This window comes from Phytophthora parasitica (genome assembly GCF_000247585.1).
Source record: "Phytophthora parasitica INRA-310 unplaced genomic scaffold supercont2.49, whole genome shotgun sequence".
Taxonomy (NCBI): Eukaryota; Oomycota; class Peronosporomycetes; order Peronosporales; family Peronosporaceae; genus Phytophthora; species Phytophthora nicotianae.
Genome location: NW_008649035.1, coordinates 277250 through 291411, shown reverse-complemented (window position 1 = coordinate 291411; position 14162 = coordinate 277250). Strand labels below are relative to the sequence as shown.

General features: G+C 47.9%; 4 protein-coding genes across 7 annotated transcripts; 3 read left to right on the top strand and 1 right to left on the bottom strand.

Moving 5' to 3' along the window:
- Positions 1-17: 17 nt before the first annotated feature.
- PPTG_15951 (hypothetical protein) lies at positions 18-2460 on the top strand. Of its 4 annotated transcripts, XM_008912723.1 has the most exons (6): positions 18-341; positions 408-525; positions 591-1143; positions 1208-1508; positions 1578-2082; positions 2162-2460. In XM_008912723.1, exons 1-6 carry the CDS (start codon positions 70-72, stop codon positions 2360-2362), a joined length of 1950 nt encoding a protein of 649 aa, XP_008910971.1. In that variant the 5' UTR covers positions 18-69; the 3' UTR covers positions 2363-2460. The 4 variants fall into 4 exon arrangements, with proteins under 4 accessions (XP_008910971.1, XP_008910972.1, XP_008910973.1 ...); XM_008912724.1 differs by having other exon boundaries at positions 1578-2460; XM_008912725.1 differs by having other exon boundaries at positions 408-1143.
- Positions 2461-2517: 57 nt separating this feature from the next.
- On the top strand, positions 2518-4075 carry PPTG_15950 (hypothetical protein). The gene is made up of 2 exons (XM_008912722.1): positions 2518-2613; positions 2727-4075. Exons 1-2 carry the CDS (start codon positions 2563-2565, stop codon positions 3873-3875), a joined length of 1200 nt encoding a protein of 399 aa, XP_008910970.1. The 5' UTR covers positions 2518-2562; the 3' UTR covers positions 3876-4075.
- Positions 4076-8198: 4123 nt separating this feature from the next.
- Positions 8199-9749, top strand: PPTG_15949 (hypothetical protein; the record flags this gene model as incomplete). Its single annotated transcript, XM_008912721.1, has 1 exon — positions 8199-9749. The coding sequence occupies one exon, from the start codon at positions 8199-8201 to the stop codon at positions 9747-9749; it is 1551 nt and encodes a 516-aa protein (XP_008910969.1).
- Positions 9750-11564: 1815 nt separating this feature from the next.
- PPTG_15948 (hypothetical protein) lies at positions 11565-13198 on the bottom strand (the record flags this gene model as incomplete). Its single annotated transcript, XM_008912720.1, has 1 exon — positions 11565-13198. The coding sequence occupies one exon, from the start codon at positions 13196-13198 to the stop codon at positions 11675-11677; it is 1524 nt and encodes a 507-aa protein (XP_008910968.1). The 3' UTR covers positions 11565-11674.
- Positions 13199-14162: the final 964 nt, after the last annotated feature.

The following is a 14162-nucleotide window of genomic DNA, read 5'->3' as shown; positions in this document are numbered from 1 at the left end:
AATTAAAGAACAATAATTTGCGATTGAATTGCCAAAAAGTCGCAAAAGTTGCTCTGCTGGACGTGCACCATGATTCCTCCCGTGAAGCAGGATCTTGCCACGATGGTAGCGATCGCGCCCACACCGTCCACACAACGTGCTGCTGCTAAGAAGAATACACATCAGAGCGACAACCAGTCGAATGCAGCTCTGGAGATCATCCAGCAGCCGCCCGAGACCTGGTACAAGGATCAATACGGTCGCAAGGCTACGTTCGAGCTCAAAGTGAAGCGCACGGCAATGTTTTGTGAAAAATGTGTTGAGCAGCGTATCCTGACGGTGCAGTTACTGTACGAGAGCGGGTATGTAGAGCGCAGTTCGCATATTCTAGCGGTAGACGGTAGAACTTACTTGTTCTTGCTGCGTAGAAAGGTGGTGGAGAAGCAGGAAATCCTGCACGTCATGTCTGGACAATGTTTAGACAAGAACAGACAGAGTGCGTTGGCGATCCGCATTGCAGAAGTGTCCAAGAACCATCTAAACCAGGTGACGGGAGAAGATACGGCAATGAATGTGTGGGTTGAGACTAACCAAAGTGATTATTCATGCAGAGGTTTCGCGTGGAGATCTCTGTGCCAAGATGCGCTAATGGATGTGACTACGAGACATCAGTGGTGTCAGATCCGGTGCTGGTGTTGTCCAAGAAGAAGAAGCGACCAGTGAAGCAGAACACAGAGACGGAAGCGTCATCAGCGACTGCAAAGAAACCAAGACGAGCGTCAGTGCAGGACACGCCGAAGCCGACACTGTCGAGCGATTCGCCCAGTAGTTCGCAGCCATCGACGACTACAATTACGGGCAATGTGACTGCGGTGATTGCCGAGATGGAGTCGATTCCACTGCCTTCAGATGATATGACAGCCCCGTTCACACCAGAGACACCGAATTTGTGCTTGTGGGCGAACGCAGCGTTTGATTTGCTTTACAAATTGCAGTGGCAGCGGGTACAGACAAGCGGAGCAGAGAAACCGGGTGCAAACCTTGATGAGATTTTGGCGCAAGCGTTGACGAAGACCTACAGATGTCCGTCGTGTCAGGAGACGTACAGACAGGTACCAACTCATCGAAATGACTGCGATCTGAAGCTGCTACTGGAGCAAGGTGGTAAGTAATTTATCCTTACAGTTGGTGGTGGGGATATCACTGATTTTCAATGTAATTTATGCAGGGAAAACCGAGACGACGACTGAAACAGATAATAACATTACAGCATCTCATTCACTACAATGGTCCTCGGACAAGCATGTGGAATGGACTGATCGATCGAAAGTAATGTACAGCGGCGGCGATCTTACGCCGAAGAAGCAGGCGTCTCCGTACAATCTCTCACAAGATATTCCAAAGCCGTCTGGGCCCGGAAGTGGAGATAATCAGACACCTTCAGATGGCTTTGCCTTTTCGGCAGCCGCTGCACATTTCAGCGTCAACACGTGGAAGGACTATGCATCGATATCCAAGCTACTTTACAGGTACGTCTTTGTATTCCATGTTGACGGCAAACGTATGCTAAAGTAATTAATACTCTCGATTTTGAACAGCGCTTCATACATCGACCCTAAGTCACCACAAGCAAGTGCTGCACTTAGTTCTACTGTACAGTGGACGGGTGTACTACCCCCAGTAGGTACACTATCTCCTGGTTTTCCCACTCTCCCCAGCGCGACGAAGAATCTTCCAGTGCAAGCTCAACAAAACACACCGCCCCAGCGATTTTCAGTATTGCTGGCAGCGACAAAAGGCATGCCCGCTGATGCGGCAGATCTCTTTCGAGAAAGCGAAGAAGCACTGCATGGAGATGGTAATATCGTAAGCTCGATGGACTCGATGAACCTGAGCGATTTCCTCCGCCCAAACCCCGGAGATAAAGACCAGCAGCCGCGGCATGGACCAATATCTTTGTCTGCGCTGCTACCAAGCGATCAGTTGGGAAATCCTGAAAAAGGTGTGCAAACAATTATGGCATACGACTTTCAAGGCTGCGGACTACCAGCGCTGGACGCCGATTTCAACCTGGTGGGATTTTATCACGTCTTAACTGAAACGGTAAGGGATTCTTGACGTTATTTCAAGAGTATGGCGTTGTTCTGATCACTGCTTGTCAATGATATTAACCCCTTAACAGAACAACAGTCCAGCTGAACTACGCTTTGGACCGCACCTGTTCCCATTGCCTGAAGAAATGCTCCAAGAGTTGACAAACACCATTGCAGAATGGAGGCAAAGCGCGTCAATTTGCCATCGGAGAGAATCAACCAACAGCAGACCAGAGGAATCGCTCGCCCGCTTGAAGAGTGCAGTGCTGCAACAAGTTACACGCTGTTGAGCCGGTAGCATTATGCGATTATTTATTTGACGCTGCAATAAAACAATTGTCAGAAAACGGGTCAAATCTATTGAAATATATTCTTAGTGAAAAATCAATTTTCGGTAACTTATCCGTCTTTTAATTATCCGGATAATGTCCTTACATAATTTGCATTTCGAGACTCAAACGACTCACCGCCGACACTAGCACCTTGCACCATGGGAAAACACGACTTCCTGACGCCCAAAGCCATCGGCATCCGCATGAAGGTGCGTCTCCTTCCTCTCTACACAGTCTTGCATCTCTATACCTGCTTCTCCCATCCACTTTCGCCCCGTACACTCTTCAAACCACTCATTTTTCGTATCATACCAACCTTTAGGCAAAAGGACTCCAGAAGCTCCGCTGGTTCTGCCAGGTGTGTCAAAAACAGTGTCGAGATGAAAATGGCTTCAAATGCCACACAACTTCCGAATCCCATCAACGACAAATGTTGATCGTTGCAAACAACCCGGACAAGTTCATGAGCGGCTACAGTGAAATGTTCGAGGAGGCCTTCCTCGAGAACTTGAGACGTCGCCACGGCACCAAGAGGATGCGAGCCACCCATGTGTACAATGAGTACATCCAGGATAAACTGCACGTCCACATGAACGCAACGCAGTGGACGACTCTCAGTGGCTTCGTGCAGTACTTGGGACGCACAGGCAAGTGCGTGGTGGATGAGACCGAGAAAGGCTGGTACATCCAATACATTGACAGGGATCCGAAGGCTATCGCGAGGCAAAAAGAACTGGAGAAAAAGAAGAAGGCAGAACTGGACCATGAAGAGAGGAACAAGCTGTTTATTAAGCGGCAACTACAAATTGCCAGTGGAAAAGAGGGCGCGGATACGCAGCAACAACCGACAAAGTTACAGCGAGGAGAGAACGGAGAGAAGATTAAAATGTCGCTGGGATTGAAGAGAGAATCTGCGAAGAAGGAGACTGTTGCGTTTACAGCGAAGGCTTCGAGTGTGTTTGGTCAGGGAGAGGAGGGGAGCGAAGAGGCTGAGTCGGAGGATAAACGTTCGAACAAGAGACACGCGGTGGATGCTATTATAGAGGAGAATGAGCGACGCAAGAGGGAGAAAAGTCGACAGCTGGAGGAGGAATCGAAGCGACAGAGGGAGGAGAACTGGGTCACTACTGGTATTGTGATCAAGGTGATGAACAAGAAGGTCGGTGACGGTGCGTACTACAAGTGCAAGGGAGTGGTGAAGGATGTGGAGGAGAAATTTTGTGCTACGGTGGAATTGTTGGATTCTGGAGACGTGCTACGACTTGATCAGGATGATCTGGAGACGGTCATCCCGAAACCAGGACGTAAGGTTAAGATAGTCAACGGACTTGGACGCGGCTGTACTGCGAAGTTACTAGACATCTCGGTTGATGACTTTTGCGCTCGCATCCGAATCGACTCTGGGTCGTATCGTGGAGAGATTTTAGATCGAGTAGAGTACGAAGACATTTGCAGACTAGCGGATGAATAACCAACAGCGCTGTTGAGAGGATTTTTCGCAAATTGAGTCGTGCACGATAAGCGCAACTGACGCCATGCGGTTGTTTTGACGGTTTTAGTCAGATTGGTAACAGCGAGTGTCTGGAAAAATATTCAAGTGAATAATATAACATCCGTCATTATCGGTGTATCCAACACTAGAGGATAGTGACTTAATTTGCTCGTACGCTCAGAATTAGCATGCTGGTAAAAAACGAAGTTTCAAAACATTCGAAAATAGAAGTATTGTAGAATACTAGCAGTAGTTGAAAAGTCTCGTAGCACCGGTTTGCGATTACATAGACTTCTCTTTGCTGCACCCAACGCTGGTAGAACCGTAACGTGTCGAAAATGAGTTAACAGTATTATGCTCAGTTCACGCACGGAATTCACGAACGAGTCATTAATCGTATTGCTAATACTGACATTTGTTATCGTGTTCTCTTTGAAATCGTTTTTTTATAAGGTCTGTAGGGCTTAATACTGGAGGACAGTTTTTTTTAGCTGGCTGAACAGCCAAACCAATATTACATCTGTCGGAACCCCCCCCCCCAGACTTTAACAGACACCCGTGACTGTTCTTCATTGCAGAAAAGCCAACCTGACTTTGTCCTCATCGCATCCAATCCAGTGTGGCCACCAGCGGCGGCCCATCACTGTTTTTTTTTTTTTTTTTGCAATCAATGGGGCATTGTAAACGCTCTAGATATTGTGCTTTGCATTCAGTTGCTCTTCTAGTTAGTGCACTAATTAGTGTTCGTACTTAGTGTCAAATCATGGAAGCTTTGAATGGGAGTTGCTCAAATCGTGTTTTCAGCACGGTTTAGCAGAAAATGGCACTTTTTGAAAGTGCCAAACTGATGCTTATTCCTGTTCGATGTGCTAAGTCGTGCATTAAATGCTTGACCGCACTACCAGGTGCCGGAAAGATGATGCATGATTTGTACTAAATCGTACTCGAGTACGATTTGCTAATAATTAGTAAGGGTATCTGTAACCAAATCACCGCAGTGAACCAAATCGCCGCACTATGCGATTTTGTTCCCGTTGGTAGCACGACCATACAAACTACAGTATATTTAGCCTCAACTTGTGCTTCAACCATGGAGTGTTAACAGGTATCCTTTGTGCGAAGCTATATTTGTCGTCCAGCAATCGATTCTAGCGTCCCCGCAGAGACTCGTACCGCAAAACCACTACTCTATTCCGAATCCAACGCTTCGGAAGAACATCATTTACCGTTTTGCGAGCCTTCGATCACCAATCACAGCCTCAAGATGCCGTCGATTCCTAAACGGAAGTCCTTCCCCGGCTCACTGAGCCTTCAAAATGAGGAGACAACAAGGAAGAAATGGACGGAGATGGACTTACGCGCTGCTCTAGCTGCTGTCACCTCCAATGGTCCCGAGCGACTCTCCAAGCGGGCGGCCGAACGGGTATTTGGTGTTTCGGCCAAGGCCATCGGTAGGTACTTGGCCGGACAGCAAATCGGAGTCAAACCAGGTCGAACAAGTGCTCTTCGAGATGTTGAAGAAGATGCCCTCGTCGAAGGGCTTCTGGACAGAGCTCGACGAGGCTTTCCTGCAACACGACTTCACCTCAAAGCCATTGTTCTCGATGCTATCAGCGATGGAAGAGCACATCAATTCGGACCGTATGGACCCTCGACCAAGTGGATCTCTTCGTTTCTGAGCCGCCACTCGACTAGACTCACCGTCCGCAAGGCTAGAATTCTTGATAGTGCGCGGGTGAACGCGACTGAAAGGTCTGAGATTGAGTACTTTTTTGCTGAGTATTCAGACTTTATAAAGAATCATCCAATTACTCCAGCTCAAGTATACAACTGTGACGAGACTGGTGTAGACCCTCAAGGTGGAGCCCCCACGAAGGTCATCACGAAAAAAGGTGCAAAGAGTGTTGCGGTTCAAATTGGCCAGGATCGAGAAAACACTACCGTCCATCGCCGTCCAAAACCCACTGCCACTTGAAGAAATTGAAGAGCAAGGGTTGCGGCGCCTCAAAAACAACGGTCTAGATGTACACGGCTTTCGAATGTACTCAATCGCGTATAGGGACCTCGTAAAGCCAACCCCAATTAAAGGAAGATCTCCAAACAAAGTGGTCGTCAAGCTTGGAGCTAAGAGGCTGCTTACGCACGCAGACTGTATTGCCGAAGAAGAACGCAGAGCCGAACTCACACGTGAGTCCATCGAGACCTCGCTAATGAAGTTTGAAGATTCATGCAGCAAAAAACGTGAGAAAGAGCACCGTAAACGCAAAACAACGTTGAGAAAGGGGAGAAACGAAGATTAAGCGAGAACCGAAAGCTCATGCAGTTGGAAGACAAAGCCACTAGACGTGTCATGGCAGCTGAAAGACGTTTGCTCACAGCCAAGTTGAAGGAAGACAAACGCGAAGCCACTGAACAGCGCCGAAAAATGCCCAAGAGAGAAAAGAAGCTGGAGAGCGAGATAAAGAGGCAAGGCGGATGGTCCGGCTCCAGAACGAAGAGCTGCGAGGTAAGAAGTCAGCAAAAAGGGCCAAGATGTAGATACTTTTTGTATGAAATTAGTTGTACCATACGGTGCGGCGATTTGACTCGGTCTGTCGCCGGGGCCGAAAATAAACAGCAACGTTTTGAGCTTGACATATTGACGTCAATTCGACGCGGATCCAGACTTCCTGCACACCAGGAGAACGAGGAGATCACTGGCTTTTACCAGATATACTTAGATCCCGGTGAAACCAATTATTTACATCAAATCGACTATTTTTGTGGAATAGTGCGGCGATTTGATTACACATACCCTTACTTGATAAGTCGTACGAATTACAATCGAAAGTGCCAAAAAAAAAAAAAGTCTGCAAAGCACAATATATTTCAATTATTGAGAGGCGAAGCGAAATGAAAAAAATTGTGTGCGACACATCGCTTCTTCAGACAAATTTGCGAAACCCGCCAGTCACAACATGATTGTGTTCGTTTAGTCAACGTATGAGGACTATGGGCTCAGGCGACATTTGCGAATGAAAGTCTGGGGGTTCCTCCCGACAACAGTAATAACATTGGTTAGGCTGTTCAGCCAGCTAAAACTGTCCTCCTAGTAAAAAATGTACAAGTATTATATTATTAGTAATTACCGGCACAATAAATTACTTACGTTGCGTCTGTAGAATAAGGATTCTTCGTTATCCCATTAGATCTAGTTTTGCACTAAACATTTTCATGTTTCAAACCACTACATTATCCCAACATCTAATGTTCTTAATTCCTGAAACTAAGTTCTCGAATAGATAACGTTTTGTTTAACTCTTGATGTAGCAGAAGCATTCGTTATAACATGACTAAAGTTCTCAAGGCAAAAAATAATTCACAACAATATAGCATTATAATATTATATTATTTTTCATTGAAAAGTTCTTAAATCCAAAAATAATACATTACCTCGAAATATAATTTAATATTATTGAAAAAATGTCGACTTGAGAACTTTAGTCATGTTATGATGAAGTTATTTGCGTTACGCGGCAAGTTAGAAGCCGCCTCAAACTCAAGAAGTCACGCTTTTTGGGAAGGGGTTGGAAGCGCCGATTGTACTTCTAAGTGCTTCCTCAAATTACAGTCGATTCCATCTAGGAATAATGTAAGTGCTAACAGTTTTCACATAGTTTTGACTGCTGAAGAGCCCATAAACGAATGTAAAATGGAAATACCTGTTCAAAACACGTATAGGACTATTATAATCTGTATCCTTTCATTACGAGAGTGCATGCGACTGCCATGGAAAACTAGTTGTAGATTAAAAAAGCACAGTTAATTTGTTAAATAGACTTTTAAAGTATAGGTTTATTTAGCGATAACAGGCCTTGTCAAACTAAAACTACAATAAAACCGTACTGAAATCACGACTGGTGATCGAATCGATACTGTAAAGTGTACATATGCAAGCTCTATTGAATACGCTTATCGTAATCTATCGACTCGGATTGGAGAGCAATGTGGAAGGGCAAATAGTAGACGAGCACCATCCCTCAAATTAAACCCTTTCGTCTTGTTGCATCGGAGTAAAAGAACCGGCGCTGAATCATGGGCTCGGCCGAGCACCCCAATGTCTCTACAAATGTATGAGCAAAGTCTTTCCCCAGAGATCCTTACAATATCACGACGCATGGATGGCGTTTTAATCGCAGCAGACCAATTCGATCATCAAAGCTCCACCTGTAGAACGGGAGCGGCGAAAACTTCATCACACTTCCACATTTGCCTTCAAGGGATCAAGTCTCCAACTTCGACTTCCAGCCACAAGGACAAATCATGGTTGCTTCGGTCTCCGGTGCCAGTCGCACGATTATCGCTCTTTGCTCCCTTATCGCTGCCCAGGGTGGTTTGGCCGCTGCTGGTGGCGGTGCTGTTGTCGGTGGTGCTTCCCAGGCTGACATCGGTTCGTGCCTCGACAAGGCTGGCGTTGAAACCTCGCTGCCCACCACTTCCACCTGGGCCGTTGACACTGAGGCCTGGAACTCGCGTGTGAGCCCCGTGCCTTCTGTTGTCGCTTTCCCTAAGACGGAGGAGGAGGTTTCGGCCACACTGAAATGCGCTGCGAAGGCTGGTGTTAAGGTGACTACGCTAGGTGGCAACCGTTCATTCTCGAGTATGGGCTTTGGTCGTGACGATGGCGCCCTTGTTGTTAACCTGAAATACTTGAAGCACCTTGAGTATGACGAGAAAACCGGGCTGCTGTCATACGGTGGCCCCGTTATGATCTCGGAGGCTGCCAACTACATGTGGAGCAACTTCAGCCGCACGCTTCCTCACGGCCGTTGCCCCGATGTCGGTATGACTGGTGTGGCTGCTTCGGGTTTCGGTACTCTGTCTCGTTCTAGCGGCACTGTGCTGGACAACATTGAGTCCGTCCGTGTGGCTCTTGCCAACGGCTCCATCGTGGACGCCGACGCCAAGCAGAACTCGGATCTGTTCTGGGGTGTGCGTGGTGCCGCCAGCTCGATGGGTGTGGTGCTTGACTTCAAGATCAAGACGTACGAGCCTCCTTCGGAGCGTGTGACGAACTACACTATCGAGTTCAACTCGAGCTACAAGCCGACTCAACAGGACAACGTTGACGCGCTTGTCGGCACCCAGGAATGGGCTCTAAGCAAGGACAACAACGACCTGGTGTCTATCCGTTTCGGCATTAAAACCTCGTCTGAACTGAAGGGTTTCTTCTACGGCGGTGGCGCTGAGGCTAAGACCGTGCTGGGCTCCCTCATGAAGTACTTGCCTCCTAACATGATGCTCAAGACCGACGAGAACGACTTCTGGGCTTCTGAGGACATCACAACTCCTGGTCTCTTCAAGGAGACACTTACTCCCCGTCGTTACTTCTACATCACATCGGTGACGCTGCCCAGCTCGTCCCCGCTTGACAACACTACGGCCTGGGAGCTGTTCACTAACACCGCCTACGCCCCTAAGCTTCCGGACGCCAAGGCTTCTGGCTTCGTCGACATCTGGGGTGGCAAGTACGCCAAGGGTGTGAAGGCTGACGCCTCGGCATGGAAGCACGATGACAACCTGCACCTGGTTCGTTGGGACATGCGCTCGTCTGAATTCAACGTCTCGTTCGCCGACAGCACGTTGACCACCATGCGTGATGGTTTCTATAAGTTCGTGGACGCTTACAAGGCCTCGGGTGGTGTGCCCGGTGGCTTCACGACGTACCGTGACGAGAAGTGGACGGTGCCGGAGATGGCTGAGTTCCTGTACGGCGGCGGTAACTTCAAGAAGCTGCAGAAGATCAAGACGGCGTATGACCCGAACGAGATGTTCAACACGGACCCTCAGGCCATCCCTGCTCTGGCTGCTTAGACGATTCTCTGATTGAGATTGTATGCATGTATCTAGTGAGTATCGGAGCCTTAAAATGAAGAAGGAGTCACTCTGGTGGTCTCGCATTGTGAATTGTTAGAAGAACCTTTCCTGTGTTTCTACAAATAATTCGAAGCATAATACTTTTAGTAGCAAGAGAAAAAATAAAAAAAATACTACTGTAGGTATCACATTTAACACCGAGAGTTTTTTTTTAATTTACCGAAATACTTTTTGATTTGGGAGTTTACGATTTGAAAGCTCTGTCAGAAATGGGTCATTTTCCAAGATCAAAATATTTACAATCATATAATTTGGAATAAGATTCAAACTCATGATTTTTGATTTTATCTGGATAATCCGTCACACGTATTCTAAGCCTGGTGTTGGTCAAAAGCAAGGTTTGTACATATCCTAGCAAGCGTCTCCTCTGTCGATAAGAAATCGTTAACAACGACACATGGTGCACATACTGAAATGACCAATACTTCCTTAGTATTTGACATGCTTCCAAATCTGATGCCAGAAGCCAAATCAGCAGGAAATGGACCACAGTTCCCACACCGCCCCACATCTAAAATCTTCATCCCAGTGGGAAGATTTTGAGAGACGCCTACGAAACTTAGAAATCCGGTCCGTCGATTCTTACTTATGCATTGGAATTTTGATTGTTTTCTTCGTAAGAAGTTCATTCTGAGCTCCCGCAAGAGATCTCGCGGGGTGCCCTGCGTAAGATGACAATAAACTTCAGAGCACCTTTTCAACCAGGGAATGACTTCATGCACGGTATTTTACAGTTGCGGAACGGAACCCTGAGCTCCAATCGCATTTCAGTGGCCTGCAATTTTGTTTATCGAGTGCGGAATAGATTAGCACGAACGGGATACGAAGGCGCGTGCAGTATTTCAACTTGTCTTTTCCGAATGGATAGTTGTACGAGGCAATAACGAATCCGTTCATTCGATGGTCTGGAGCAGGTCCCAAAGTCTGACTCGAGAGGAGAAACGTTTATTCCTCGAGTGCTCAAATCATGGCAACACACTGTTAGCGCATTCAAATAAATAAGACAAGTCGAGCTGGAGATTAAAACAAACATTGTTAACGACCTTGTCCGAACCTGACGGCTACGACGGTCGACTTAAGCTTCATGGCGCTTACTTACAAGGTGGGTATTAACAGTAAATTGCAAATTCCCTTGTCTATTCAAGTTCCTAGTGGCTTGTAAGCATTTCAATACATATTTACTAACTGTACTTGTATTCCCACACCGTCCCACTTCTAATATCAGTTTTCATACCACTAACGGATATTTCAGAACAATACCCGGGGTACTATTTAATAGTACCCTTTCGATTCGCAAAAAGGTTACTCTGTATTCACAAAAGGTTACACTTTGTCATTGCGTCGTACGCGTCGATTAAAGCGATATCATCGAGATCATCATGAAGCTCGTCGAGGTTGAAGCCGACGTCTTCCTCCTGGCTTTCACCACGGGCTTCCCACTTTGCACGGAACTAACATCGTGGCATGAAACGTGCTATTCCATCCAATTCCCGGCCGTGGCAGCTTCCGAAGTTAATGTTACTAAGAGGTTACGTTGGGAGGGTGCTATTCGGGTACCGGATATTAATCGGGGATTTCCGTTAAAAATGCACTTTATAAGCTTGACAGTGGGAAATGTGGCGATTAGAGAGTTCTCATAAAATGCGGTAATTTAAAAAAAAAAGGATTATAGGTGTCAAAAATAATAATTTATTTTACTTCTCTCCCTACTGATACAGTAATATGTACTTGGAAAACTGAAACAAAACACAAGAAAATTCTTTTAACAATTCACAATGCGAGACCACCAGAGTGACTCCTTCTTCATTTTAAGGCTCCGATACTCACTAGATACATGCATACAATCTCAATCAGAGAATCGTCTAAGCAGCCAGAGCAGGGATGGCCTGAGGGTCCGTGTTGAACATCTCGTTCGGGTCATACGCCGTCTTGATCTTCTGCAGCTTCTTGAAGTTACCGCCGCCGTACAGGAACTCAGCCATCTCCGGCACCGTCCACTTCTCGTCACGGTACGTCGTGAAGCCACCGGGCACACCACCCGAAGCCCTGTAAGCGTCCACGAACTTGTAGAAGCCCTCACGCATGGTAGTCATCGAGCTGTCGGCGAACGAGACATTGAACGCAGACGAGCGCATGTCCCAACGAACCAGGTGCAGGTTGTCGTCGTGCTTCCATGCCGAGGCGTCAGCCTTCACACCCTTGGCGTACTTGCCACCCCAGATGTCGACGAAGCCAGAGGCCGAAGCGTCCGGAAGCTTAGGGGCGTAGGCGGTGTTGGAGAACAGCTCCCAGGCCGTAGTGTTTTCAAGCGGGGTCGAGCTGGGCAGCGTCACCGATGCGATGTAGAAATAACGACGAGGGGTGAGAGTCTGCGCCACAATACCGGGGGTCGAGATGCTCTCCGAAGCCCAGAAGTCGTTCTCAGTGGTGGTCAGAACCATCGAAGACGGGAGGTTCTTCATCAGCGAGCCAAGCACGGTCTTAGCCTCAGCGCCACCGCCGTAGAAGAAACCCTGCAGCGAAGACTTGGTCTTGAGGCTGAAGCGAATGGAGACCAGGTCGTTGTTGTCTTCGCTCAGAGCCCATTTTTGGGTACCGACAAGCGCGTCAACGTTGTCCTGTTGAGTCGGCTTGTAGCTCGAGTTGAACTCGATAGTGTAGTTCGTCACACGCTCCGAAGGAGGCTCGTACGTCTTGATCTTGAAGTCAAGCACCACACCCATCGAGCTGGCGGCACCACGCACACCCCAGAACAGATCCGAGTTCTGCTTGGCGTCGGCGTCCACGATGGAGCCGTTGGCAAGAGCCACACGGACGGACTCAATGTTGTCCAGCACAGTGCCGCTAGAACGAGACAGAGTACCGAAACCCGAAGCAGCCACACCCGTCATACCGACATCGGGGCAACGGCCGTGAGGAAGCGTGCGCTTGTACTTGTTCCACATGTGGTTGGCAGCCTCCGAGATCATAACGGGGCCACCGTACGACAGGAGCTGCGTGGACTCGTCGTACTCGAGGTGCTTCAAACCCTTCAGGTTAATGACCAGAGCGCCATCGTTGCGACCGAAACCCATGCTGGAGAACGAACGGTTGCCACCAAGCGTAGTCACCTTAACACCGGCATCAGCGGCGCATTTCAGAGCAGCCGAGACCTCCTCCTCCGTCTTGGGGAAGGCGACAGCAGAAGGCTTGGGGCTCACACGCGAGTTCCAAGCCTCAGTGTCCACAGCCCATGTGGAAGTGGTGGGCACCGAGTTCTCAACACCGGCCTTGGCCAAGCACGAACCAATGTCGGCCGTTTGGGCAGCAGCAAAGCCACCCTGGGCAGCGATAAGAGAGCAGAGAGCGAAGATCGCGCGACTAGCGCCAGAGACTGAAGCAACCATGTTTTGCCTTGTACTGTGTGAGACTTGAGTGCTAGAAGGCAAATGTGGAAGTGACCAACTGATTAATTAGAGGAGCACCATATCCATGGGTGTCGGCCAAAACGCTCTACTGCAACGTAACTCCACATAGGATCCCAGCAATCGTGAAATTGTCTATTACGGCCATTTGAAAAGCATGGGCAGATAGCGTGCTACCAGGTGGGAGCCAAGCCTTGTGATTGTGAAACCATGTCTCGCTGTGAGACCTTGGCAAAAAAGACAGTGGCAACGCGACGAACGATTGCCATTGTTATTTTTGAGTCGAGTCCTTTTGGCTTGGGAGTGCTGTTCTTCACGATCCCCTACTTCTAATCTCAATTTGTTTTCCAAACGCATGGCCGGCAGGCAGCAGACGGTTTACGGCTAGATATTGTATCTAAAATGGCACGAGGGTACATGTAATTGAAAGCAGGTGCCATACCAGCGGTAGCTCCAAAGTTTTGTAAAAAAAAAAAAAAAGGAGTTGGTTCGACCACCTTATTTCGAGCCATTACAGACTTGAGGCAGATGATAGATTAATTTTTCTGGGGTGGCCGTTAATCCAGCATTACTGCGGCTTTGGTGGTCGTCTGTGTAATAGTTCTGGTGACCACGTTCAGTTCCCTTAATACAGATGAAATCCAAAACTTGAATCGGTCGCCATAGTCCAGAAGAAGGAACGAACGCAGGATAGGCAAACGCGCGTGTTTTTTTGTAGTTTGTGACAAAATACTTGTCAGGTTGGATGCCGTTCGCGCTATGTAGCAGTACTGTACTGGCCAGTATGGCAAGTTGTCATTGCCAACTTGGCAACGCCAACTAGCAAAAATGCTTGACAGGCAACGGTTCGACGATCGTCCAGCAGGTGGTTTAAGCTAATGTTGCTGAACCGGGTTGTGATTTGATTCAACGCGCGATAGGAGCTGGCAAACAATCATCCGGCGAC

Excerpts from the sequence above, each read along its gene's own strand:
- PPTG_15951 (XM_008912723.1), top strand. The coding sequence starts at position 70 with ATGATTCCTCCCGTGAAGCAGGATCTTGCCACGATGGTAGCGATCGCG. Across the intron at positions 1,509-1,577 it reads ATATCCAAGCTACTTTACAG|CGCTTCATACATCGACCCTA; the intron begins GTACGTCTTTGT and ends GATTTTGAACAG. Across the intron at positions 2,083-2,161 it reads ATCACGTCTTAACTGAAACG|AACAACAGTCCAGCTGAACT; the intron begins GTAAGGGATTCT and ends ACCCCTTAACAG.
- PPTG_15950 (XM_008912722.1), top strand. The coding sequence starts at position 2,563 with ATGGGAAAACACGACTTCCTGACGCCCAAAGCCATCGGCATCCGCATG. Across the intron at positions 2,614-2,726 it reads CCATCGGCATCCGCATGAAG|GCAAAAGGACTCCAGAAGCT; the intron begins GTGCGTCTCCTT and ends ACCAACCTTTAG.